This window comes from Saccharomycodes ludwigii, chromosome II (assembly GCF_020623625.1).
Source record: "Saccharomycodes ludwigii strain NBRC 1722 chromosome II, whole genome shotgun sequence".
Taxonomy (NCBI): Eukaryota; Fungi; Ascomycota; class Saccharomycetes; order Saccharomycodales; family Saccharomycodaceae; genus Saccharomycodes; species Saccharomycodes ludwigii.
The window spans coordinates 570,822-597,761 of NC_060201.1; the positions used below are offsets into that span (position 1 = coordinate 570,822).

The window sequence follows — 26,940 nt, forward strand, 5'->3', positions numbered from 1 at the left end:
AGGTCTAGATTTCTCTATATATAAAAATTGCTCTGAAAAAAAAAATAAAATTTGTTTGGTTTTTATTTTTATTTTTTCGTGTGAGTGTTCTAGAACTTTTTTCCCCTTGTGTTTTAAATCATCCTTTTTTCTCCTTTTCACGTTTTTGTCAAATTTCAATATTTTGTAAAACATTTAAAGAAAAATCTTATTATTACCATTATAATGGCTATTTGTTTGTAAAAGTTATTACCATTATATATATATATATATATATATACATTTATCTTTGAAAATATTGAAAAGTCTGCGTCGTTAGCAAGTGTTATATAACTTTTCCTTTTTCTCTTTTCCACCGTCCTTCCTCTTTCTTTTTCATTTTTTAATTAATTTTTCTTTTTTCTTTTTTCTTTTTTCTTTTTTCTTTTCAGACACTTGCGCTAACAAACCTGGCAATAATAATACCAATAATAGATTGTCATATGCTTAATTGTCAATCCCAAGAAAACAAGAGTCCCCACAATATGCATTATTATGCCTCCAAGAAAAGGAGCATTATATCTATAATAATATCGTTAATTTTATACGTTGTAATATTTAAAACATTAGCCAATTTACCGGAAATAAATGACAAAAATAATAGCAATGAAATAATACTTCCATCAACATATAATCCACCACTAAATTTAAAGAAACTCGATTCATCCCACTCGTCATTGGACATGAATAATTTACGCTCCCAGTTGGTGGCCAATTTCCCATATAATCCAAGGGTACCTATTCCAAAACATATTTGGCAGACTTGGAAGGTAGGCTTGAGCTCTCCAGAGTTTCCTAACCATATGAGAGGATATGTTTCTAAATGGGAAGAAAAAGTTATTCCCAAAGATTCTAAAACTGGTGAATTTACCACCATTGAAAAAGATTTTGCTGAACCAAGCGAAATTGATAAACAATGGGTACATTCGCTTTTGAGTGATGGGGAAATAGACATTTTATTGGAACAACTATTTGGTTCTACTGCTCCGGCCATCATAAAGGCATATAAGCTAATGCCTACTAATATTTTAAAAGCTGATTTTTTCAGATACTTAATACTGTATGCTAGAGGAGGGATTTATTCTGATGTAGATACCATACCATTAAAAAACTTGGAGGATTGGCCCGGAAATAATTTGCAGTTTTTGGAAAAGTTTAATGTATTAGATAATAAAGAAGATCAAAATATTGACGGCGGAAATAAAAACGTAAATGCAAACACCATAAGGTATAAAAATAAAAAAGAAACACAAAGCAGCGGCAACTCTGATGGCAAGCTCATTACGCCCGGACTAGTTATAGGAATTGAAGCTGATCCAGATAGAGAAGATTGGAACGAATTTTACGCCAGGAGGATCCAATTTTGTCAATGGACAATTCAAGCCAAACCAGGCCATCCAGCTTTGAGAGAATTGATCTTAAATATTACAGCAACTACGATTAACAGTGTGGAAAATAGTATCGATTTCAAGAACGAATATTCTTTTAAGGGGGAAAATATGCAGGACTTCAAAATCAACCGCCGAGGCAGAAAAGAACGTGACTTGGAGAACCTTAACGATGATTTCAAAAATAGTGGGGACGATGTCGACGGTACTGATATTATGAATTGGACTGGCCCAGGTGTTTTTTCAGACGCGATTTTCCAATATTTAAATAATTTATTAGAATATAACTCTAATATCGAAATCTATAATACGAATTTACAACCCACCACGACAGCGGCAGCAGAACATGATGACGACGAAGACAAAATATTGAAGACTACAAGGAAATTTTATAAAGAGATTTCCAACGGCTTGATGGGCGAAAATAGATTTCACTGGGGGTTTTTTTCATTATTAAAAAATCCGATTTTAATTGACGATATATTGATTTTACCTATAACTTCCTTTTCACCAGGGGTTGGCCATATGGGATCCAAGGGTCCTCAGGATAAAATTGCATTTGTCACTCATTTGTTTGGGGGTACTTGGAAAAACGATTGAGGGTGTGCATATGCATGGAGACTTCGTTTCCCTCTTTTCCACCCAACCCAGAAGAAGAAAATAAAAATAGAAAAAAAAAAGAATACACATTCGTTTCCATTCATCTACTTTTTCCCCTTTTTTCCTTTCTTTTTTTCCTTCTTCTTCATTATCATCATCTTCCTTTCTATATAGTTTTTATAATAACAATTTATATATGTATGTTTATTTTATTTTTTTTTTTTGCTTCCGTAAATTAAAAAAGTTCCTGATGATAAAATAACCTATAAAATTATACAATCCTTCTTCTTTTTCTTCTTATTGTTATTATTGCTGTTGCTACTACCAGGTGACTTTATTTTATTATTGTTATTATTATTACTTTTATTATTGTTAACTTTAACGTTGCCAGTACCATAACTACCAGAGTTATTTTTTGCTACATTCTTCCCTTTACTATTGCCTACTATAGTGGTGCCATTGGCGATACCAGAATGTGAATTTGATGCATCATTAGCAATATTTTTATCACTATTAGTACTATTGTAGTTACTATTATTTCTAGTTTTATTATTGATATTATTAGTACCACCATTACTATACTGACGATGGTTATCACTATTGGTATTTCTACTGCTACTACTAGGGGGGCCACTACAATTTTGCTGCTGTTCTTCAATTTCATTACGTATAATTTGACGAACTAAATCCACAAACACTTCATCCACATTGCTTCTCAACAGAGCACTGGTTTCATAAAATGGTACTTTGCCCCATTTAGTACTAACATTAATACCTTCCTCAACACTGACTAATCTTTCGTCTTCTAAATCAGCTTTATTCCCAACTAAAACCATAGGAATCTTAAGATTATTTTTAATTCTTAAAACTTGTTCTCTTAGGTTTAAAAGTTCTTGTAGACTTTGTTTATCAGTAACACTATAAACTAGTAAGAAACCCATACCACTTTTGATATATAGTTCTCTCATTGCTGTGAATTGAGCCACACCTGCCGTATCCAAGATCTCTAAATTAAAAATTTTACCGTCAATTTCCATGGTTTTTCTGTACGAATCTTCAATCGTTGGATCGTACGTATCTAGATACACACCTTGAACAAACTGAACTGTCAAACATGATTTACCAACACCACCAGCACCTAATACAACTAATTTGTAGTCCCTCATTTAACTATATATTTATATATATTGTTTTGTTTTTTTTTTTTTTTCTGCAATTTGAAAATACTTGAAATGTATTGTAAAGATAAATGAAAATCTTAGAGGAGAAAAAAAAAAAAAAAGAAAAGAAAAGGAAGAAAAAAGAAAGAGAGAAAAGGGAACGATGTTTGAACGTTTAAAATATAAACAAATCTATGAAACTTTAAAGTTAGAAAGGATAAACTTCGATAAAAAAATAAATGATTTACTTTTTCTGTTTTCGTTTTGATTGTTAGAAATCATCGCAGTGGGGAAATTCACCTTAAAAATAACGGGTGATTCCCTTTTTGGATCACTATACACGAAAATATTACTTTTATAAACAGAAAATACCACTTATCTGACTTAAATTCTCTATAAAATTTAATAGTAGAAATGCCAATTGTAACTGTTTGACTTAAAAACCCACTATTCTCAAGGACAATCCGATAAAACTATCATTCCAAACATGCTAAAATTCCACAAGTATGTTTTTGCTAAGAATAATCCAAATATCTTAAGGTTTGTTAGTACTACTGTTACCCCCATCAATAATACCGTAGTACCACCACAGTATCCATTCAAATTATTATCCTTAAAACTAGGATATATTCAAGATATTAAATTACACGATAATTCAGATAAAATGTATATATCACAAGTTAAAATTGGAGCATCACAAGATACCAATGAGAAAAAAAATATACTTCAAGTGGTGAGTGGGTTAAAACATTATATTCCAATGGATAAATTATTAAATTCCATCGTGGTAGTTGCCACTAACTTAAAGCCTAGTAAATTAAGGGGTGTTAGAAGTGAAGGGATGCTTATGTGTGGTTCACTATCACAAAACCATAATGGCAGTAATGTTGTGGAAAAAGTCGAACTTTGTTCACTTCCAAAAAATCTCAATAAAACGCAAGGCGATTTAATAAACCTGATTGGTTCTCAAGTAATTTTGAATGAAGATGTGGATACTATTGGTGCCACTGTTAGAAAGATTAAAAGTAAAGAATTGGAAAATATTTTGAATAATTTATATGTGGGTGATAATTATCAAGTTGTTTTTAGAGATTTGACAGGGAAAGAAAACCAATTGGTCATCAAAACAGATAACGGGGAAAAAATACCAATTGTGGTGGAGTCATTGCCAAGAGGCTCAAAAGTTTATTAGTTTTTCCCCCCCTCTTTCTTTTACTTGTAAATAGCTTCAAAATTAAATAAATATATTCAAAAAAGCAAAAAAAAAAAAAAAAAAAAAAAAAAGTATTAATAATTCCATTATTTATGTTAATAATAATATACTCTATTTTTTACATCTAAAAATTGTTCAAAGACTTATTTGTAACAGATCAATGACAACCCTTCCTCTAATCACCGTTTAAATAGCTAGATATTAGATATTTATTTTCTAAATAGTTTTCCTTACATTTACCAACAATTTCTTCAATGTCTTGTTCATCTTCATCTTTCATTTTCCAAAATCCACACATCTCTAGGCCATTTTTAATAAAAGATACACAGCATTCATGGCTTATAATGCCTATCCCTACCAAATCAGATATCTCCATATTGGCATCTACCAACCCTAATAATATGCCGTTGCAACACATCTGTAACAATTTAGGTATATTTGAGGTATTAGCAGAATCAGTATTTACAACTTTAACAAAGATATCTATCCCGGATTTAGGATATTTATCTAATTGGACAACAGAATCAAATATATTTTTCAAAAAAAAACTTAAATCTTTATAGTCATCAGAGGTATTAAAGTTTTTGCCATCATCAGTACTACCATCACTATTGTTAGCTGTTGCAATACTGTTTTCTAAATGAACTGTTAATACTGCCTTTGAAGTAAAGGATCCTCTAATGGGTTTAGGTCCATATACGGAGGTAATTAGCATGAGATTGTCATCACCACTTTCTATATATGAAGAACCGTTGCAATTAGTGATCAAACCCATTTTCATATATGGCAGAGCCTTATCATTACTAGACACATTAGATATTTCTGTTGGCTCCTCCAATACTTTGCTAAATGCTACTGGTCTGGCATTGGGTGGACCTAATAATCTTCTTCTATCCTGAACATTCATAAGTGGATAATTTTTGTTACTAGTGTTATTCTTGAGTTATAATTCTAATTATTTGAGTGAAAAATCATCAAGGGAGGGCTTTATTTTTAACAGTGTGCCATACAGCAATAGAATTGCTGAGCAGGACTAATACATAAAACTTTTTTTTTTTTTTTTTTTTTTTAATTTTTTTTTCTCTTTTCTTTTTTTTTTTGTATCATTTATTATTATTAAACATCTTAATAGCTTAAATACCGCCAATTAAAGTATCCGAAGGTCCTTAAGTAGAATTCCCGAACAAGCATAGCTTTGTAGCCAGATGCCAATATATCATTTATATGATTTTAGATCAAGGAAGAATAAAACAGTCACTAACCTAAAAACGTAGTTACTAATTAAGAATATTATATAAATCTAACTTCCATTATAGATGCTTAATGCAAAATTAAACCAAATATATATATATATATACTTGTGTGTGTGTATTTAAATGAAAAATCTCAATTTTAATATTTTTTCTTACGAAGAAGGTGGCTCACTTTCAAACATTTGTAATCTCTTTCTTTCTAACTCCTTTTTATCATCCACGATTATGGATGTATTGCTACCTTCATAACCGTTACTGTTTTCGAAAGATGATCCAAAGGATGGTAATGCATATTTTGGTATGGTGTTATTTAATATCCAAGAATATTTGTCTGATACATTTATATCTTCATTATTGCCATTATCATAACAACCGTTTGATGCTAATAATTGATCATATATATTGTCCAAACAATTTTTATTGGTAAGGATATCGTTACTATTGTTGTTGGTAGCGGGGGAAACATTACCATGTGATGTATTTTCATTCTCTTTACAGATTGTGGGGTTTCGATGGGTCCCCACTATTACCTCAAGGCTCATACCAGTCACATTTTTTAATTTTTTTAATTGGTCAATATTGATTAAGTCTTGGTAAAATATAACCCTCATCGGATCATCTATGATAGAATGATAATCGTTCACCGATCTGTTGGACAAATTACATTTTTGCAATACTATAATATCATCATTGTTGGTACGATTTGTACCATTGTTATTAGCAATCATGGTGCTATAACCGGTACCAGTAGAAGTAGTAGTATCACGGTTATTGTTCTGCTGAGAAAAACGATGATGCAAAGAAGTGATTGTGGCTTGATCCCCATTAAACAAAACTTGGTTGCTTTCAGTTACAACTTCGTTTTTAGAAGACAAATTAAACAAAATCTCAACATAATATTGAAAATTGAAAAAGTTGCAACAATTCTCGTCCAATATCAATGTAGGGAAACAAGCATTTGGGATTTTTAGCCATAGCTTCTCATTATACTCATAACGTTGCTCATGTTCGTTCTGTTCATTGTCAGCACAATCATTTTCTGGTGTTTTCTTTGTTAGTATTGGTAAAATACTTTGACATAAATCCTTCCTAAAAGTTTCAATGACACTCCCAGTATTAACCTTACATATCCTTACCAAGGTTGCAATTACACCTATTGGATGGATATAACTTTTATAGTGTTTTATGTGTATATTAATTGGAAATTCTTCACCTAAAATAAATCCTGATCTATCCATCCCAATGCTAATTTCAATGGTTCTCTTGTTTTTATTATTATCGGCATTATTTTCGCTGATACTACTACTACTACTATTTTTACTCTCTTTGTAACCAATATTGACCTTGCCACCATTAGTTTTATCATTTTTTTTTGAGATAGCCTTACTTACAACTGAACCCATGTTTACTACAGGCAATCTTGACGTGGTATCGACTGTAGCTGCAGTGCGTCTTGAAACACCATCTAAATTATCTAGTTTGTTTTTACTTTTCAGTTTCCGTTTTGGTTCGAATAATAACAGCGTGTTTGAAGGTGAAAATTGTAAATATATAGTTTTTGTATTCGGTTTATCATAAGAGGAAACATCTAATGGTGACAAAATCGCTATGTTTCTTGTTGCCTTTGCATAGACCACATGATGTTGGTTCGAAAATAAGTTACTCCTAGAATCATCAGTGTTACAATAAATATTATTAGCATCTTTGTTTTCATCATTCCCCCTTTCTTGATTATTGTCTAAAATGCCCAAAGTTTTACTGGTATTGCTGTGAGAATGACCGTTATTTGACAGGGATTCGAGCTGTGCAGTTAGGGAATAACTTATTGATCCTTTTTCGAAATTAATTGAAGTATATATTCGTTTGTTGTATTTATTGTCGGTATTGTTATTACTATTATTATTATTAGTGCCGGGTATTTTAATTTTAAATGGGAAAATATGTTCACCCTTTGTCAAACCATTAAGTATGCATTCGTTATTTGTATCAAAATCAGCAGCACTTTTATTATTACTGCCATAAAGTGTAATTTTTTTATAAAACAATTTTTTATGATCACATTTGGTTATAACATGTGAAGCTCGCTTGACTTTTAATGTGATTTCTCCTTCAAAAATTAAAATCAATTGAATATTGGCTATATCCTGTTGTAATTTTAAATGTACCTCTCCGCATAATACATCATTTGGTTTATAAGTTGCTGGGGGGTTTATTAATTTTAAAGTACAATCTGTATGTATATGCAGAGCATTGTTGGAGGGAGAGTGAATCTTTGGATCTATTACATTTTTACTTCTATTAGCAAGATTGGTGTTATTATGGTTTGGTACATTTTTTAAACCATTAATGCTACCACCGTGATTATTACTATTATTTGATAATATTTTGGGTCTTTTCTTCAATAGATCTAATAAAAGACTCGCCATAGTTTACTAATGAATAATTTTGATTTTAATTACTGGCAACTTTTGATGTTGGTATTAGTCGTATAGGTGTTTGGCTTTTTCTATTTTATTTTTTTTATTTTTTTTTTTTAAGTTCCTTTTTTTTTTTTTTTATTTTTTTTTAAGAATGGAAAGGATATTTTCTTGGAATGCATTTTATTTATTTATTTATTTATTTATTTTGAAAATAGTATTGCAAAATCTTGATGAAAAAATGAGCCGAGGGTCAATTAATAATAAAATGATTGGAATTATTCTTGCAAACGGCATCAAAATATATATATATATATATATATTTTTATCATAAAAGGTTTTGAATAAAGGAGTTGTAATTATTTTAATTCATTCCTGGGAGAAAAAAAAAAAAAGAAAAAAGAGAATAAAAGAAACATGGATAAGTATAAACTAATATACAAATTTATATAATAATACTACGTACTAAAAACAACCACTGTTTAACATTAGAATAAAAATCAAAATAAATAAAATAATGATATATGTGAAACAGAAATTTAAAAATTATTAATAAAAAAAAAAAAAAAAACATGTTAGTAATTATTAGTATAGGAAAAAAAAAAAAAAAATTAGAAATCAGTTTTTTTTTTTTTTCTCTCTCTTACTTCTTTATTATTACTTAATCAAAAGTTTTCTTTTGGCCTTTAAATTCAGCAGTTTGTCTAGGCTTACCTAATGGAATATTGTTAGCGCCTTTCCCAGAGTTACCACCTCTGAAATTACCTCTGTCGTTATTTCTACCACCTCTGAAACTACCTCTGTCATTATTTCTACCACCTCTGAAATTACCTCTGTCATTATTTCTACCACCTCTAAAGTTACCCCTGTCATTATTTGGTCTTGGTGTAGAGTAGTCCAATCTAACTGGTCTGTTGTTAATGTACTCACCTTGTAAAACTTCTAATGCCTTTTTAGCATCATCAATGGAACCATATTGAACATAACCAAAACCCTTTGGTTGGTTGGTCTCTGGATTAGTTGGTAAACGAACTGATATAATATCACCATGCTTTCCGAAAATCTCAAATAGTTCATCTCTATCGGCATCAAATGACAAGTTACCCAAGAATAAAGTATCACTTGGTTCACTTGGAACATCACCGAATTTCTTGGCACGATCGCCGCCGTTGTTGGTTTTTGGTTTAGAGGTGGACATATCACAGTTGATCGCTCTACCATCAATTTCCTTGTCTTGCATTTCCTTAATGGCTTTTTCAGCATATGACATGTCTTCAAAATCAACATAACCGTAACCACGAGATCTATCGGTACCTCTTTCATAAATGACCCTAGCATCAACCACACCGCCAATGTGTTCAAACTCAGACTTTAACCATTCACCATCAATATTCCAAGATAATCTACCAACAAAAATAGTAGCAGGTTCACCACTCAATTTAGGTTTTTTGGTTTCTGATTCCTCTTCAGCAGTTTCTTCGGCAGTTTCTTCAGATTTACGCTTTTTAGAGGAAGTTTTTTCCTCCTTTTCTGCATCGTCACTGGATTCAGAAGAAGAGGATTCATCAGAATCGGAAGAAGAAGAAGAAGAAGAGTCATCTGAATCTGAAGAAGATTCAGAGGAAGAAGAGGAAGCATCAGATTTTTCCTTATTGCTAGTTTTTTTAGCATCTTCCTTCTTTCCCTTTTTTTCTTCCTTCTTTTCTTGTTCTTCACTAGAAGACTCATCGTCGCTAGAATCAGAGCTGGAATCAGAGTCAGAAGACTCGTTGTCACTGGAACTAGAACTGGAGTCGGAGGACGAGGATTCATCTTCACTAGAAGAAGAGGAAGAAACATCTTTCTTTTCCTCTTGTTTCTTTTTTAAGTCTTTTTTAGAAACTTTCGATTGCTCTTTCTTGGTAACAGATTTGGCCATGTTTGTTGTTGTAATGTTTGCTTAAAGTAGCTAGTTTGTATATATGTATTACTATTTTATAATTGACGAAAAAATATACTGTTCAAAGGTCAAATAAAAGAAATAATAGGCGTAAAGGACGTAGACAAAAAAAAAAAAATTAACTTAATAATAAGAGTTGTTACAATTGAATTGATAATGTAAGGTTTAGAAATAAAGTTAAGGTCTCAATTTGAATTTATTAATAGCTTTTATATTAACTACTTAGAGCAGCTTATGGAATAATTGAAACGAAGAAAAAAAGAAATTTTTTTACTGAAAAATTCTACATAGAAAAAAGAAAAAAAAGAAACGAAAAAAAAGAAAAAAAGAAAAAAGAAAAAAAGAAACGACTAATAGTTTTCCGAACAAAAAAGTATATTTCTACGGATGTGTTGGATTTACGGACAATAATAATAATAATAATAATAATTCCTACATTTCCTCTCCTCGTCCTCTGATTCCAAAAAAGAATATACATTTTCCCTCTGTTCATTTAAATAATATAAAACTGTTTTTGACCTATAAAGGTAAGATAATGGATTTAGCTCACTAAGAATTAGAAGTTTCAAAGTACAACTCACAGAGTGCCCCTATTAATAAAAAATAATAAGACTATCAAAAATAAAAAATAAATAAAAAATAAAAAAAAAGAATTTTTATAATAGCGCTTGATATATAAATTTAATATTAAAATTAAATAAAATTGGCCAAGATAATCATAAAACTTAAAATGAATGTATTCCCAGGACTAATAGAATTACCACCATCTTTAATAGTTGCTACTTCAGAAATAGAAAAAACATTATTAGAAACAACAGTAGTTGTAGAATCTTTTGTCTGAGTAGAAAAAATAGCTGTTATATTTTCTTCTGTTGAACCCGCTGTAGTAGTAATAGGAACTAGCTTATTGGTGGGAATAGTAACGGTATTTGTTAAATTTCTGGTATTAATTCTTGTTTTTGTGGAAACAATAGTTTCAATGGTGCACAATTCAAGACTGCTGCAGGTAGTAATGGTAGCAATAGTAGCATTTTGATATAGGGTGTTAGAAGTTACCAATTTACATCTGCTACTTTCAAAATAAATAGTACTGACAAACGGCACAAAGTTTGAAACTGTTACAGAAGTTTGGGTGGCAATTAAAGGTGTATTTTTTTGAGGAACGATGTTACTTATATTATTTGACGCATTTTGTTTTGGGTTATCCTCAGTATATGAGTTTACTGGATAGAAAGTGGGACTAGATGGTTCATTAAAAGAACTGGATTGAATACTAGAACTGTGTGGAGTACTAGAACCTGATTGAACGTACCAACTACTAGATGATCCACCAGAAGAGATGGATGGTTCAATAAAAGAACTGGATTGACTACTAGAACCTGATTGAACGTACCAACTACTAGATGATCCACCAGAAGATATGGATAGTTCATTAAAAGAACTAGATTGAATACTAGAACTGTGTGGAGTACTAGAACCTGATTGGACGTACCAACTACTAGATGATCCACTAGAAGAGATGGATGGTTTATTAAAAAAACTAGATTGACTACTGGAACTGTGTGGGGTACTAGAACCTGATTGGGCATACCAACTACTAGATAATCCACCAGAGGAGATGGATGGTTCATTAAAAGAACTAGATTGAATACTAGAACTGTGTGGAGTACTAGAACCTGATTGAACGTACCAACTACTAGATGATCCACTAGAAGAGATGGATGGTTCATTAAAAGAACTAGATTGAATACTAGAACTGTGTGGAGTACTAGAACCTGATTGAACGTACCAACTACTAGCTAATCCACCAGAGGAGATGGATGGTTCATTAAAAGAACTAGATTGAATACTAGAACTGTGTGGAGTACTAGAACCTGATTGAACGTACCAACTACTAGATGATCCACCAGAAGAGATGGATGGTTCAATAAAAGAACTGGATTGACTACTAGAACCTGATTGGACATACCAACTACTAGATGATCCACTAGAAGAGATGGATGGTTCATTAAAAGAACTGGATTGAATACTGGAACTGTGTGGAGTACTAGAACTTGATTGGACATACCAACTACTAGATGATCCACTAGAAGAGATGGATGGTTTATTAAAAAAACTGGATTGACTACTGGAACTGTGTGGAGTACTAGAACTTGATTGGACATACCAACTACTAGATGATCCACCAGAGGAGATGGATGGTTCATTAAAAGAACTAGATTGAATACTAGAACTGTGTGGAGTACTAGAACCTGATTGAACGTACCAACTACTAGCTAATCCACCAGAGGAGATGGATGGTTCATTAAAAGAACTAGATTGAATACTAGAACTGTGTGGAGTACTAGAACCTGATTGAACGTACCAACTACTAGATAATCCACCAGAGGAGATGGATGGTTCATTAAAAGAACTAGATTGAATACTAGAACTGTGTGGAGTACTAGAACCTGATTGAACGTACCAACTACTAGATGATCCACTAGAAGAGATGGATGGTTCAATAAAAGAACTGGATTGACTACTGGAACTGTGTGGAGTACTAGAACTTGATTGGACATACCAACTACTAGATGATCCACCAGAGGAGATGGATGGTTCATTAAAAGAACTAGATTGAATACTAGAACTGTGTGGAGTACTAGAACCTGATTGAACGTACCAACTACTAGATGATCCACTAGAAGAGATGGATGGTTCAATAAAAGAACTGGATTGACTACTGGAACTGTGTGGAGTACTAGAACTTGATTGGACGTACCAACTACTAGATGATCCACTAGAAGAGATGGATGGTTTATTAAAAAAACTAGATTGACTACTGGAACTGTGTGGGGTACTAGAACCTGATTGGGCATACCAACTACTAGATAATCCACCAGAGGAGATGGATGGTTCATTAAAAGAACTAGATTGAATACTAGAACTGTGTGGAGTACTAGAACCTGATTGAACGTACCAACTACTAGATGATCCACTAGAAGAGATGGATGGTTCATTAAAAGAACTAGATTGAATACTAGAACTGTGTGGGGTACTAGAACCTGATTGGGCATACCAACTACTAGATAATCCACCAGAGGAGATGGATGGTTCATTAAAAGAACTAGATTGAATACTAGAACTGTGTGGAGTACTAGAACCTGATTGAACGTACCAACTACTAGATGATCCACCAGAAGAGATGGATGGTTCAATAAAAGAACTGGATTGACTACTAGAACCTGATTGGACATACCAACTACTAGATGATCCACTAGAAGAGATGGATGGTTCATTAAAAGAACTGGATTGAATACTGGAACTGTGTGGAGTACTAGAACTTGATTGGACATACCAACTACTAGATGATCCACTAGAAGAGATGGATGGTTTATTAAAAAAACTGGATTGACTACTGGAACTGTGTGGAGTACTAGAACTTGATTGGACATACCAACTACTAGATGATCCACCAGAGGAGATGGATGGTTCATTAAAAGAACTAGATTGAATACTAGAACTGTGTGGAGTACTAGAACCTGATTGAACGTACCAACTACTAGCTAATCCACCAGAGGAGATGGATGGTTCATTAAAAGAACTAGATTGAATACTAGAACTGTGTGGAGTACTAGAACCTGATTGAACGTACCAACTACTAGATAATCCACCAGAGGAGATGGATGGTTCATTAAAAGAACTAGATTGAATACTAGAACTGTGTGGAGTACTAGAACCTGATTGAACGTACCAACTACTAGATGATCCACTAGAAGAGATGGATGGTTCAATAAAAGAACTGGATTGACTACTGGAACTGTGTGGAGTACTAGAACTTGATTGGACATACCAACTACTAGATGATCCACCAGAGGAGATGGATGGTTCATTAAAAGAACTAGATTGAATACTAGAACTGTGTGGAGTACTAGAACCTGATTGAACGTACCAACTACTAGCTAATCCACCAGAGGAGATGGATGGTTCATTAAAAGAACTAGATTGAATACTAGAACTGTGTGGAGTACTAGAACCTGATTGGGCATACCAACTACTAGATAATCCACCAGAGGAGATGGATGGTTCATTAAAAGACTTAGATTGAATACTAGAACTGTGTGGAGTACTAGAACCTGATTGAACGTACCAACTACTAGATGATCCACCAGAAGAGATGGATGGTTCAATAAAAGAACTGGATTGACTACTAGAACCTGATTGGACATACCAACTACTAGATGATCCACTAGAAGAGATGGATGGTTCATTAACAGAACTTGGTTTGTCATGCTTGCTGCTAGATGATTGAATAAAGATAGATGGTTTATTTGAGAGGCTGGATGGAGCAATATTAATGGTTGTAGCACTAGAAGTAAATAAAATTGAAGTGCTTGAAGAAACTCCACTAGTATCATAAAAGGTAGAAGTAATACAAGTTGGACAGAAATCAGCTGTGGTTACAATAGTGGAAGAGGTATAAGTAGTTAAGACAATGTCTGAACTGCTGAAGATAGTATCGGTAACACATGTCGGGCAAACTGTAGATGTAATAGTTGTAATTGAGGATACATATGAAGTATCCAAGGCATAGATAACAGCACCAAATAGGATTAGTACTAAAGGTAGCAACGGTTTATTTGACAACATTTTTTGAGCTTTTAGTCTTTATTTATTTATTTTGTAGATGTCTTTTTATTTTAAATAATAATGTGCAATGAAATTTAATGTAATTTAAAACTAAGGCATTAACCAAATTTACAGAGATTTTATATGCATTTTGTGATAGATTTCATATGGAAAACCAACCGATTGTATAAGTACCTAAGATTAATCTTTATTAAATAAAGAAAAAAAAAAAAAAAAAAAAAAGGGAAAAAGTGTCTTATACTAAATCTTAATTGTTTTCTACTTATACCTCTTTTTTTTTTTTTTTTTTTTTTTTTTTTTGTCTAATTTGAAATACTAGTAGTAAAAGGATTACTGCTGCCAACTTGTTCAAGATAAAGGAATAATATATGTTCAAAAATAATTACGGCCAATAACAAATAACAAGAACAACGGTAACAATGGCTTACATAAAAATCCAAGAAAATTATAAAATTAAAACCTCAAAAAGAGTAAGCATTCTTTATAGCAAGTCGCCCCCTGTTGGTTTGTTTTTTTTTTTTTGTGTTTATCATTTTCCATTTAAAAAATTATTTATGAAAAAAAAAAAAGAAAAACAATAGTATTTTTTGTTTACTTATTACTGCTTCTAAGATCTTCATTTTTATATGTTTACTTTTTTTTTTTTTTTTTTTTTTTGATGAAAATCATGTAAGTTTCCCTTTTTGGATGTTACAAACGTGAGATCAAAGCGACAAAGGAATTTAACAAACTGCGGACAAAGCAAAGAGCGTTGTTAGAAATGATGATTTTTTAAAAAAATAGCCAAAAAAAAAAAAAAAAACGCTACTTTAATATTATTCTTATTAAATTATGGTATTTGAGAGAAAAAAAACTTTTTTTTTTGTGTTTACATTAATATATTTATAGCACCAGAGCTGAAGAAAGGGTTATAAATTTTGTGGTTTCATTTTAGAATTATAGGAAAAAGCTTAAAAGAATAATTTTATTATTATTATTAGTATTAGTATTTATTTATTTAATAGAAAACTGAAACCAATTTTCAATAATTTATTGTTTTCTAAACGGTTTACAAAAATGCACTTTTTATAGATTTTTAATGGAATGGGGAAGAGAGAAGGAAGATGGTATCAGCTGACTTTTATTCAGTTATTTTATTCTCCTTTCTTTTATTTGTATGATTCCTCGATATGCATAATGTTAAAATGTAATAAATGTGAAAATTGGTTTGTTATCGTTAGTTCAAATCACTTAAATTACTCGTTTAAATCGCGTTTGTTTTCGTTCCATTAAATTCTTACTTTCCGTTTATTCTTTTTCTTTTTCTTTTTTTTGGTATGAAACAAAAATAATATTCTTAATAACAATTTTAAAAAAAAAAATAATATCAAGGAAAATCCATATACTTATAATTGTTAGTTAGCTATTTCGTTATAGAGTGCGAAATGATATAATATTACTAAAAACTAAACAGGCTAAAACTAATGTAATATATACCTAAATAATAATAAAACTAAACCGAAAATTTAAAACCAATAAAATGATATTAAAGCTAAAATATATAATAAAAAAGTAAAGATAATCCCCTAAAATGCACATGGCTCAGACACTTTACGCTTGTTTCAATAAGCCCAATTTGTCTATCTCCTCTTCCTCCCCCCTCTTTTTGTTTTTATTTTTCTTTAGCGTGAATACATGCAATCGAATGCCTCTTTCTATGTAAGCACGAACTGCCATTGATGTTATTTAAAGTACTAGCCCCAGGGTTAGGAGAATAAAATGTATTGATATTGGCAGAATTTGTGTTTGAAAATTTCATGCCATTGGCACTGCCACCATTAGCATTATAACCAACATATAGATTATTGCTGGCAGAAGTTGTACTGCTAGTAGTGCTGTGAGCGTGGTTGCTACTGGCTGGTGTATCTAAGAGAAAAAAGTTACTGTTATTGCTAACCACACTATTGCTTCGACTGGTGTTAGCAGTACAACCATTCGAACTAAAACTACCGATTTTAGAGCTTTGATTATTTGTATTTAAGGCATCTGCATTTGTATTGTTGTTGCCATTGAAGTTAAAGGAACTACTGTTGATGCTAGCATTACTGCTGCTGGGTCTTCTGGAGTGTACAGGTGAAGTATAAGGAGAGCTGTAATAGAAATGATAATTGGAGTGGTTTACAACACCAGCATCCAGTGGAATAGTAGCGCCATTGCAAAGGTAAAAATTTTTCAATTTTGCTCTTAGTTCTGAATTTTCTAGTTTTAAATTTTCGATTTCTCTTAGTAAATTGACAACTATATGATCTTGTTCATTCTCCATATCATTGATCAATTGTTCTGTGGTGTGAAGTTTGGTATTGGGAGTAATAATGGTAGGAGCAAGACTGGCGCCAATAGAGCTTCTTCTTCTTCTTCCCCTTCTAGCAGTGACACTGCCGGCGCTGATACTACTGTTACTATTGTTTCTGGTATTACTAGTGCTTCTAATGCTTCTATTGTTATAGGTGGTAGTTCTTTCTTTATTTAATAAATCAGCACAAAATGGCGGCGTTGTGTCCATTGTTGTTGGGGATCCTTTGATTATTTTTTCGTTGATACTTGTCACTGATAATGGTGCAGAAGTGGTTATTTCTAATGGTGGTTTATGGTTGGGCATATTGTTAGAGATTTGTGATTTGCCTCCTGATCTCTTTTTTTCAGGATTTGGAGGATTATTGTTAGCAAGCATTCTTTTTGTCTCAGAGATATGACAATAGAAGTATTGTTAATTTTTTTTTTTTTTTTTTTTTTTTTTTTTTTCTTTTTCTTTTTTCTTAGTGATATAATTTAATCAAAGGAAAAAGATGTTAGTTGGGAAAATCAAGATGCGAAAGGCTGTCTTATATATAATTGATTTGTGGATTAAAGTTAAAAAAAAGAAAAGAAAAGAACTTGAAAGTGGAATTAATTTTATCAAAGATTTTATTTATCATCAAAAAAGTTTGTGATTCAGAGGGGTAGAAAAAGAAATAAGAAAGAATAAGAAAATCAGGCGGATTGTTGAAATTAAAAAATGAAAATTGGGCAAATTTTCGAGACTGGAAATCGAAATCTAAATTTAAATTTTATTTAAATTTTATTTTTTTTTGTTCTGTACGCCCCCTTAAAAGCGTACTGCGTGATTGACTCAAACAAATATATCACATATAACATATAAAAAAAAAAAAGGGTAAATAAATTACTTTCTTTTTATTTCCCTCAACCAAAAAACAAAATTAAAGTTTAATAAACGACAATAACTCGTCCTCATTCCATCTATTTTCTTAACCTAACAATACTTCATTTTCAAACTGTTTATTATAACCACTTGGAAATTCAACAATATCATCACCACCTGAACCAACTGAAAATGAAAAATTACCCCCACACATATTTTTAAATAAATCTCCCATCTCGCTAGGATAACAACTTTTAACATATTTACATTCACTAAATTTCTTTGCAATATCAACTTGATGATTATCCATCAATTCATCGTTAATAACACATATTATAGATCTTTTAGGTTTTTGTTTTCTTCCTGCTAACCTCAATCCATCTAATAACGATCCAGTGCCTGCATGTGTTATTATTATGTTTGGTTGATAATCATATAATAATTCATTTATATATCCAGATAGTTCAAACCCCAATATTTTTAGCTTCTTAAATCTAGGTATCGTCACATAAAGGCACTTATTGTTATTATCCTTGTTTCGAAAATATTTGAAATAAAGCTCGTACAAATCATCCTTCTCTATGCTATTGTCAGCAACTGTAGTGTCATCCAGACTTATTATGTTACAATCTTGACCAGTTTCTCCTTCATAACTCTTCTTTATGGCATCAATAAATTGTTGGGTATAGTTTCTACCATATTGAATTATAAACTCGGTATTCCCAGTTCCTTCTAGTAGTATTATCTTATCTAGATTGGATATTACCTGATTGATTAATTTTGGAAATGGTACAGTTGCACCCACAGTAACATATATTCTATTAGTCATATATTCTTGTGTATATTTCCTCCTCAATTTTTTATAAAAAGTAGCATGTGTTTTGTCATTATTATTATTATAAAAGAATTTTGTCTAAATTTTAATTGTAATTGTAATTTAACGCTACGCTTTAAAAAAGCTAAACAGCTTTAAAATAAAAAAAAAAAAATAAAAAAAAGCCTTGTCCGAACTGCTTTCGGATTGGTGATCTTAATGACAAAAGAAAAAAGAAGAAAAAAGTTAGACAACAAATTAATCAAGCAAGTATCGTAAAGTGGCAAATTTTTTTTTTCCTATTTTTCATTAATAAATACATGTATAAAATATAATAGAAAAACTCTGACAAAAATAAACTCTAACCAAAAATAAATAATAAACGTATACATACCTCTGATGATATCTACTGAAAACACTACACCTGCCAACAGTGTTGGTATAAAACCTTACTTTCTAACTAAACAGCAAGAATTGGAAATACAAATTCGTTTGAAAAAGCAAAATTTACAAAGATTGGAAGCAACCAGAAATGAATTAAATGATAAAGTCAAATTTATTAAGGATGAATTACGTTACTTACAAGAACCAGGCTCATATGTGGGAGAAGTTATTAAAATTGTTAGCGACAAAAAAGTTCTAGTTAAAATCCAGCCAGAGGGCAAATATATTGTTGATATCGATCCTTTACAAATTAACATCAAGGATCTAAAACCAAGCGCTAGAGTTTGTTTGAAAAGTGACAGTTACATCTTGCATAAAATTTTAATTAATAAAGTTGATCCATTAGTTTCATTGATGATGGTGGAAAAAATCCCAGATAGCACTTACGACATGGTTGGTGGATTAACCAAACAAATTAAAGAAATCAAGGAAGTGATCGAATTGCCGGTCAAACATCCGGAATTATTTGAAAGTTTGGGTATTGCCCAGCCAAAAGGTGTTATTTTGTATGGACCACCGGGGACTGGTAAAACCTTATTGGCAAGAGCAGTGGCCCATCATACAGATTGTAAGTTTATTAGGGTTAGCGGTGCTGAATTGGTACAGAAGTATATTGGGGAAGGTTCAAGAATGGTTAGAGAATTGTTTGTTATGGCTAGAGAGCACGCCCCAAGCATTATATTTATGGATGAGATCGATTCTATTGGGTCTACCAGGTCAGAAGGTTCTGGTGGCTCTGGTTCGGGAGACAGTGAAGTGCAAAGAACAATGTTAGAATTACTAAATCAATTGGATGGCTTTGAGAGTTCTAAAAACATCAAAATTATTATGGCCACCAACAGATTAGATATATTAGATCCTGCATTATTAAGACCGGGTAGAATTGATAGAAAAATAGAATTCCCGCCACCAACAGTAGCCGCCAGAACAGAAATTTTAAAGATTCATAGCAGGAAGATGAATTTAACCCGAGGTATCAATTTGAAGAAGATTGCTGAAAAGATGAATGGCTGTTCAGGTGCTGATGTTAAAGGTGTTTGCACAGAAGCCGGTATGTATGCTTTGAGAGAAAGAAGAATACATGTTACCCAAGAAGATTTTGAATTGGCAGTTGGTAAAGTTATGAACAAAAACGATGAAACAGCGGTTAGTGTAGCTAAGTTGTACAAATGATTTAAAAAAAGATAATATGTATGTATTGCTAACTTTTTTCCTCTTTTTTAATTTCTTTATTTGGGGGGGGGGGGGATATGGTCTATACAAGTATTGTATCGTGTAAAGTGATAGTTTATCTTTTTGTTATATATCATGATGGTATGCACCGGGTAACCTGTTGTCACCCGGCCGTGCTGCCTACAACTTTCCCTCTGAAAGACAAAAAAAAAATATCTTTTTTCCACTTTGAAAAAAATGAAAGAAAAAAAAAAAAGAAAAAGAAAAAGAAAAAGAAAAAGAAAAAGAAAAAGAAAAAATACCCTCTTTGGAAAGAGGTGATTTTTCTATCTCCTGCGTGCTTTTCTTATTGCTAATGGTCACTTTTTTTTTTTTAAATTTTTTTTAAATTTTTTTTTTATTTATTTTTTTTTTCCTTTTTCTTCTTGTTCTCATTTTTATTACTAGTTAAATTACATTTATATATAACAGAAAGATATTTCTCTTAGCTCTAAACAGAATATACTTCTTCATTATTATTCAACTAAACTTTTCCTTGTTTTCTTCTTTTCCATCAATAACATTGCTGTTAACATCCAATATTTTATTTTTTTTTGTCTTTTAATCTTTATCTCTTGCTTTTAATTTATAATCTAAATCCCTTTCTTATTCTCATTAAGAGGATCCTCTCCAAGTGCTAATATTAATACATACTTTTATCCCTTTCTTTATCTCAAAAAGGTCATAAACTAATAGCGCAACTCAGATTATCGCACTACTTTAATCTAATATATTTTATTTAGTTTTATTTTAAAACTTATCTAAACTCCCCCCCCCCCTCCCCCAAAAAAAGTATAGATTATGACTAGTAGCAATATTGATATTACTTCTACTGGTAGTTCTCCCACTACTACTAATGTCAATATTTCATCAGGTATTCCGGTTAATAATAAAAGATTTAACCAAAGATCTAACTCCAGCTCATCTACTAATAGACCAGTGATGAACAACAATAGGACACCAAAAAAATACACTCCATTAAATAGTAACAACAACAACAACAACAAACCATACAATAATAATGGTAAAATTAAGCATCATCATCACCATCATGGACATTACAACAACAACAGCAATGCTAATACTAATACTAATAGCTATGTTCAGTATAATCAACTAGTTACACCCCAAACTACTCCTTCAAATCCAACCGTTATTCCTACTTCCCCTGCTGCTGCTTATGTTTATTATACTACCGGTGCTAACGGTGCTCCTGTTCCTGTTACTGTTACCGGTGGCGCTCCCCAACAGGTTGTTCTTCAACAACCAGATGCTGGTCATATTAGTACCAGTGGTGGTACTAATACTTCAGTTGACTTTATTAATAGTTATAATGCAGCTGTCCAATCAAATACTAGTAATATGGTTGTCCCACCCGTCACATCGCTTAATACACAAACTACTAACAACATATCGGTACCACGTAACTCGCATCATCTGCAGGGTGGTACTTATGATACTACTGCCAATGCTAATACTAACAATGGTTATCAATACAATGGCAGCAACATACATCGTGGAAGTAATAATACTACACCTTACAATAAAAGTAAATCTGGTATTACTATTACAAGTAAAAATGGCTCTGTTGTTGATTTGAAAAACATTGACAAGAAAGAAAGCAGTGGCAGTGCTACACCCGTTATGAGAAAAGTACATGAAAATAATACTGCCAGTACTAGCTTATCGCCTAACAACAGTGCTACTTCCACTTGTAACGAAATAAAAGACCTAAGTAATAGGGATGAGGAAGTGCAAGGAGAACAAGAAAAAGAGCAGGAAGAAAAGGAAGAAAGAAAAGATAAAGAAGAGTTACTTTCTGAACAAAAAGTTAATGATAATGAAGAAAAAGAAGATGATGAAGATGAAGAAGAAGATGATGAAGAAGAAGAAGAAGAAGAAGAAGACGATGAAACTAAAAAAGCGACTGTTAACGATTTTAGAGCTGCAATTTTAAGAAGGGCTGCTGAAAAGAAGAAGAAGAAGGAAGACGAGGAAAAGAAACAAGCTGCTGCCGAGTCTGCTGCTGCCGAGTCTGCTGCTGCTGCTACTACTACTACTGCTACTACTACTACTGCTACTGCTACTACTACTACTACTACTGCTAACTCTGTCACTTCCAATTCTGCTGTTTCTACCGATAATATGGCTTCTTCAGAAAAGAAAGAAAATGAAACTATTGCTACTTCAACAGTAGAGCCTAAAGAAGAGGAACAACAAACAATTGAGGTTTCAGTTGATTCTAAAGGAGATGAAGAGATTAAAGTTTCAGCCGAACCAAAGGAAGAAAGTGTTGAAATTCCAGTCGAACCCCTTGGAGAAGAAGCTAAGGTTCCTGCTGAATTCAAGCAAACAGAACAAGAAGAAACTGTTCCTGCTACGCCTAAACCAATGAGTTTTTCAGAAAAAATGAAGTTAGATAAACAGGCCACTGCTGCTAAGAGCAGCGAATCTTCTGAGGTTACCGAGACTGACCAGACTACCGCTGCTCCTGCTTCTCATGATTGTGAAACACAAACAACTGTTGACTCTGAAACAAAGGAGGAGGAGGAGCAAGAGGAGAAGAAGGTTAATGAAGATGGTGCTTACTTGTACAAATATTATAAACAATTGCTAGATAATGCCACTCCAATCTCTGATGTGTTCAACTATCCATACGCAGAAGAAGTAACTAGACCTAAAGTTTCTGCCGAAAAAGATCAGAGTAAAGTTAAATATTATTACGACTTAGATTTCTTGATGCAATTTAAAGATAAGGCTAAAGTTTACCCAGATAAGGAGTGGACCGCTTTCATAAAAAAGGAAAGATTGATTGGATTACCTCCAACCAGCTACTATTACAATGTTGGTGGCAATAGCTACGGTGGCTCAGGTAGAGGTGGATCTATGAGGATGGGTAGAGGTGGTAGACAAATGTCTGGTAGAGGTGGTAGTGGCAACAACACAGGCTTTGGTTCCAGAAGTGCCAGTAGAAGGTCTATGGGTGAACGTTCCGGGTCTTCAAGATCAGACTCGAAGAGAAAATCTAAAAGAAGAGGCAATAACAACAGTAGTAATAGGTCAGAATATACTTCAAGATATGATTCCTCCAAGAGTGGTAGCATAAATGTAAATAGCTATAATAATGAAAGACAGTTGCAACAGCAACAATTTGAACAAGAGTTCAACAATAATAGACATTTTGCCGATGAAAACCACGGTGAGAGTGCTGCTACTAGTGGTGCTGAAGCTGAGCAACCAAAAGCCACCAACAGATGGAAACCAAAATCCAGAATGAAGAAAGAGGTTGAAGTCAAAACTGCTCCAGATGGTACTGTTTTGTTAGGCCCTGAAGAAGTCGAAAAGAAAATGAAATCTTTGTTGAATAAATTGACTTTGGAAAAATTCGATTCTATCTCCACTAAAATAAGCGCCATTGCAAACCAATCGAAATATGAAGAGGATGGGACCACAATGAAAGCTTGTTTAAGATTGATCTTAGATAAAGCCTGTGATGAACCACATTGGGCAACTATGTACGCTAAGTTATTTGGTGTTATTGTTCAAAATGCTAATGAGGAACTAAAGGATTCGGAATATGAACAGAAGAAGGGTAACTATTTGGTTTTACACTACATTTTCTTAATTATTAAGGGAGAATTTGATAAAGGATGGATTGACAAGTTGCCTACAAAGGAAGACGGTACTCCATTAGAGCCAGAGATGATGAGTGATGATTATTATGTCATGGCTGCTGCCAAGAGAAAGGGCTTGGGTTTAGTTCGTTTGATAGGTCACTTGTATCAAACTAATTTGTTGGGTAGTACTGTGGTGATGTCTTGTTTCCGTAAGTTTTTGGCTGACATCAACGGCGATCATCCACAAGAAGAAACTTTGGAGTCATTGCTTGAATTGCTTCAAACAGTTGGGTCTAAATTTGAAACTGCTGAAATTGGTAACATAACTGGTGGTGTTTTACTAGATTTGACCTTTGATAGGTTGCAAGTTATTATTAACAAGGATTTGTGCTCCAGTAGAATAAAATTCAAGTTGATGGATCTTTCTGATCTAAGATTGGAGGGTTGGGTAGATGAGAAGAAGAAGAATGCTGGTCCAAAGACTATTTCTGAGATTCACAAGGAGGAGGAAGCCAAGAGACTAAGGGAATTTGAGGAACGTCAATATAGTAGAAATAGTAATGCAGGTAGCAGAAGGAGTATGAGAAATACTAGTTCTAGATATGGTGGTAATAACACGTCTGCTAACAGTAATAGACAAGGCTCGTTCAGAACTATTGGTGGCTCCTCGTCATTATCATCTCAAAAGCGAACTGCCGGTGGTAATGTTAATTCTACTACTGGTGGTACTTCAAGTTCCAATAGTGAACAAGAAAAGCAGCCAAGCAATATGTTTGATTTATTGGGTACAAATGAATAGACAATTGGTGGGAAAGAAGAAAAAAAAATTTAAGATAATCATTTGGATAACCAAGGGGAAAAGAAAACTAAAAGGCATTTTTGCTGCTATTGTTGATTTTTCTTTTTTTTTTTTTTCCTTTTTTCTTTTTTTTTTTTTTTTTTTTTTTTCTTTCTTTCTTTCATTATTTGGCATGTTTTTTACTTGATAATATCTTTATTAGGAATTGTAAATTTTAATCTGCTGTTGTTGGTTTTATTCATTATTGTGTCGTAATATTTTTTTTTTTTTCTATCGTCGCCGTAAGTTTACTTTTGATATTTCCCCCCCCCTCTCTCAATACGTGCTTATTTTTATTTTTCAATCAACAGATCGTAATAAGGTCTGTTTCTTTTTCTGTTGTTGTCGCACGTTAAGAGTGTTATTATGATGTATTGTATATGTATTTTTTTTTTCCCCTCTTTCTTTTTTTCCTTTATAAGAAATATTTGTATATTATTCGTTTACTTTACCTTTTTTGTATGGAAAAAAACAAGAACACATTAATTCACTAATCGTATAATTTACTTATTCGTAGTATAGAAGAATTTAGAATCAATTGTCAAAATATAAGTCTACATTTTTGTTATATTGTCACCAAAAAAAGAATTAGGGATGCTAGTATAAATATATATATATGTCTGTATGTGTGCTTAAAGAAAAATAAAAAATAAAAAAAAAACTTTGTGCTCTAAGGTAGCCTATATCACAATAGACAAATACTTCACAAACTAATAATAGTAAAAGCAAATTACAGTTAACTGTTACTGCAGTTCTGCTTTAATTAAATCGACTGTGAGTTTTTTTTCATCAAAGCTTCTCTCTTCTTTCTTTCTTTACGTTCTTCAAATAATTTTTTGTTCAAATCATCGTTCTGTTTAAATTGAGCCTGTCTTTGTAAGCCTTCTCTTCTTTTTCTTTCCCTACGTTCTGTTTTAGTTTCTTTTACGGCATTTTCAGCATTATTTACATCAACAAACATTTCTTTTTCAATCGCATGATAAAGTTCGTTTATCTTTTTGAGGTTTTCATCGAATTTGCTTTTTGTTATTGGGTTTAGCACGCTATTAATATATGAATTATCGAGAAGTAACTGAAGTTTTGTCTCTTTAAAATTGTTATGCTCAGAATCACCAGCAAAAAATGCACACCCTATAGGCAAATCCAGTTTGATATTTATCCTGATACCAACAATAAAATTTGAACCAATTCCACTTTCTCTAAATCCACAGCTCATTGCAACGTTATACAATTTTGAAGCTGTTTCAAAGTTTCTGCATTTTACATGTAGAATAAAAGGTTCAAATTTGTATAGCACAAGTCTCTGGGTTTCGATTGGAGGAAAGGCTGAATCTGGGTCCGAACTTGAATGTGGTATAATGACATGATTTTTGCAAGTAGAAGAAGAAGCGTCACTTAAATTATTCTTGGCATTAACTTCCGGTTTATATGGGGTAAAGGATCTCGATGATTCGTATAGTTTTCCAAGCCAGTTATCCACTTCATTAACATCGTGTGTAATAAATAGCCAATCGCCACCCAAACCTTTACCTCCAAGTTTAACAACACTATCATCATTATTTGAATCAGTAGGTTTCCTTTTTATTTTTTCACCTTCAACAAAAACACTTAATCTTCCTGAACAAGAAGAAGTAGTAAACATATCAGCATGTTTGTTAATTAAATTGATTATTGGTAAACATAGTGTATCGACTGATCCTTTTGGTGATAGATCTGCAGCTTTTAAAACATGTTGTTTCTTTTGAATAAAAGGAATTTGTTGGCTCATCCTTGTTAAAATGGTATCAGGGGGGTTTTCTTCTTCTAAGTTATATTACTTTTCCCTCTTCTGTCTATCAAACACACACACACACACACACACTTTCTCTGTCTCTGTCTCTCTCTCTTTGATTCTTAAGTCCTAGAAGTACAAGTACAAAAATTTGTAACTAGATGGAAAGAGTTTGAAGAGGGGGGGGGGAGGGAGGGGAGGAATAGATGTGTTTTTAATGATTCTTAAATTTTTTTAAATAGTATTTTGGTAACTTAAGTAAATAATTTTTTTTTTTTTCTCTTTTTTTTTTTTTTTGCTTTTTTTTTATTTTTTTTATTTTTTTATTTTTTTTTTGGCCCTTCTGCCAATAAAACGCTTTTCAGTTTTCATATTTCATAACTTGTATCATAGATTAAACTTTTGTTCGATTGGCCCCTTAAAGATTTTTACTGTTACTTTCCAAAAGC

At 32.3% G+C, this 26,940-nt stretch overlaps 12 protein-coding genes across 12 annotated transcripts; 4 read left to right on the top strand and 8 right to left on the bottom strand.

Moving 5' to 3' along the window:
- Nucleotides 1-503: 503 nt before the first annotated feature.
- OCH1 (initiation-specific alpha-1,6-mannosyltransferase) lies at nt 504-2,006 on the top strand (the record flags this gene model as incomplete). The annotated part of the gene is made up of 1 exon (XM_046080413.1): nt 504-2,006. The coding sequence occupies one exon, from the start codon at nt 504-506 to the stop codon at nt 2,004-2,006; it is 1,503 nt and encodes a 500-aa protein (XP_045935699.1).
- Nucleotides 2,007-2,269: 263 nt separating this feature from the next.
- On the bottom strand, nt 2,270-3,172 carry RSR1 (Ras family GTPase RSR1; the record flags this gene model as incomplete). The annotated part of the gene is made up of 1 exon (XM_046080414.1): nt 2,270-3,172. The coding sequence occupies one exon, from the start codon at nt 3,170-3,172 to the stop codon at nt 2,270-2,272; it is 903 nt and encodes a 300-aa protein (XP_045935700.1).
- Nucleotides 3,173-3,653: 481 nt separating this feature from the next.
- On the top strand, nt 3,654-4,358 carry SCDLUD_001546 (uncharacterized protein; the record flags this gene model as incomplete). Its single annotated transcript, XM_046080415.1, has 1 exon — nt 3,654-4,358. The coding sequence occupies one exon, from the start codon at nt 3,654-3,656 to the stop codon at nt 4,356-4,358; it is 705 nt and encodes a 234-aa protein (XP_045935701.1).
- A 196-nt stretch (nt 4,359-4,554) lies between these two features.
- On the bottom strand, nt 4,555-5,286 carry MTR3 (exosome non-catalytic core subunit MTR3; the record flags this gene model as incomplete). Its single annotated transcript, XM_046080416.1, has 1 exon — nt 4,555-5,286. The coding sequence occupies one exon, from the start codon at nt 5,284-5,286 to the stop codon at nt 4,555-4,557; it is 732 nt and encodes a 243-aa protein (XP_045935702.1).
- A 498-nt stretch (nt 5,287-5,784) lies between these two features.
- On the bottom strand, nt 5,785-8,058 carry RIM8 (Rim8p; the record flags this gene model as incomplete). The annotated part of the gene is made up of 1 exon (XM_046080417.1): nt 5,785-8,058. The coding sequence occupies one exon, from the start codon at nt 8,056-8,058 to the stop codon at nt 5,785-5,787; it is 2,274 nt and encodes a 757-aa protein (XP_045935703.1).
- Nucleotides 8,059-8,710: 652 nt separating this feature from the next.
- NSR1 (Nsr1p) lies at nt 8,711-9,967 on the bottom strand (the record flags this gene model as incomplete). The annotated part of the gene is made up of 1 exon (XM_046080418.1): nt 8,711-9,967. The coding sequence occupies one exon, from the start codon at nt 9,965-9,967 to the stop codon at nt 8,711-8,713; it is 1,257 nt and encodes a 418-aa protein (XP_045935704.1).
- Nucleotides 9,968-10,681: 714 nt separating this feature from the next.
- Nucleotides 10,682-14,617, bottom strand: SCDLUD_001550 (uncharacterized protein; the record flags this gene model as incomplete). Its single annotated transcript, XM_046081549.1, has 1 exon — nt 10,682-14,617. One exon carries the CDS (start codon nt 14,615-14,617, stop codon nt 10,682-10,684), a length of 3,936 nt encoding a protein of 1,311 aa, XP_045935705.1.
- Nucleotides 14,618-16,268: 1,651 nt separating this feature from the next.
- RTS3 (Rts3p) lies at nt 16,269-17,327 on the bottom strand (the record flags this gene model as incomplete). Its single annotated transcript, XM_046080419.1, has 1 exon — nt 16,269-17,327. The coding sequence occupies one exon, from the start codon at nt 17,325-17,327 to the stop codon at nt 16,269-16,271; it is 1,059 nt and encodes a 352-aa protein (XP_045935706.1).
- A 574-nt stretch (nt 17,328-17,901) lies between these two features.
- Nucleotides 17,902-18,624, bottom strand: ALG13 (N-acetylglucosaminyldiphosphodolichol N-acetylglucosaminyltransferase catalytic subunit ALG13; the record flags this gene model as incomplete). The annotated part of the gene is made up of 1 exon (XM_046080420.1): nt 17,902-18,624. The coding sequence occupies one exon, from the start codon at nt 18,622-18,624 to the stop codon at nt 17,902-17,904; it is 723 nt and encodes a 240-aa protein (XP_045935707.1).
- A 384-nt stretch (nt 18,625-19,008) lies between these two features.
- On the top strand, nt 19,009-20,226 carry RPT6 (proteasome regulatory particle base subunit RPT6; the record flags this gene model as incomplete). The annotated part of the gene is made up of 1 exon (XM_046080421.1): nt 19,009-20,226. One exon carries the CDS (start codon nt 19,009-19,011, stop codon nt 20,224-20,226), a length of 1,218 nt encoding a protein of 405 aa, XP_045935708.1.
- Nucleotides 20,227-21,066: 840 nt separating this feature from the next.
- On the top strand, nt 21,067-24,681 carry SCDLUD_001554 (uncharacterized protein; the record flags this gene model as incomplete). The annotated part of the gene is made up of 1 exon (XM_046080422.1): nt 21,067-24,681. The coding sequence occupies one exon, from the start codon at nt 21,067-21,069 to the stop codon at nt 24,679-24,681; it is 3,615 nt and encodes a 1,204-aa protein (XP_045935709.1).
- Nucleotides 24,682-25,483: 802 nt separating this feature from the next.
- On the bottom strand, nt 25,484-26,488 carry TYW3 (tRNA methyltransferase TYW3; the record flags this gene model as incomplete). Its single annotated transcript, XM_046080423.1, has 1 exon — nt 25,484-26,488. The coding sequence occupies one exon, from the start codon at nt 26,486-26,488 to the stop codon at nt 25,484-25,486; it is 1,005 nt and encodes a 334-aa protein (XP_045935710.1).
- Nucleotides 26,489-26,940: the final 452 nt, after the last annotated feature.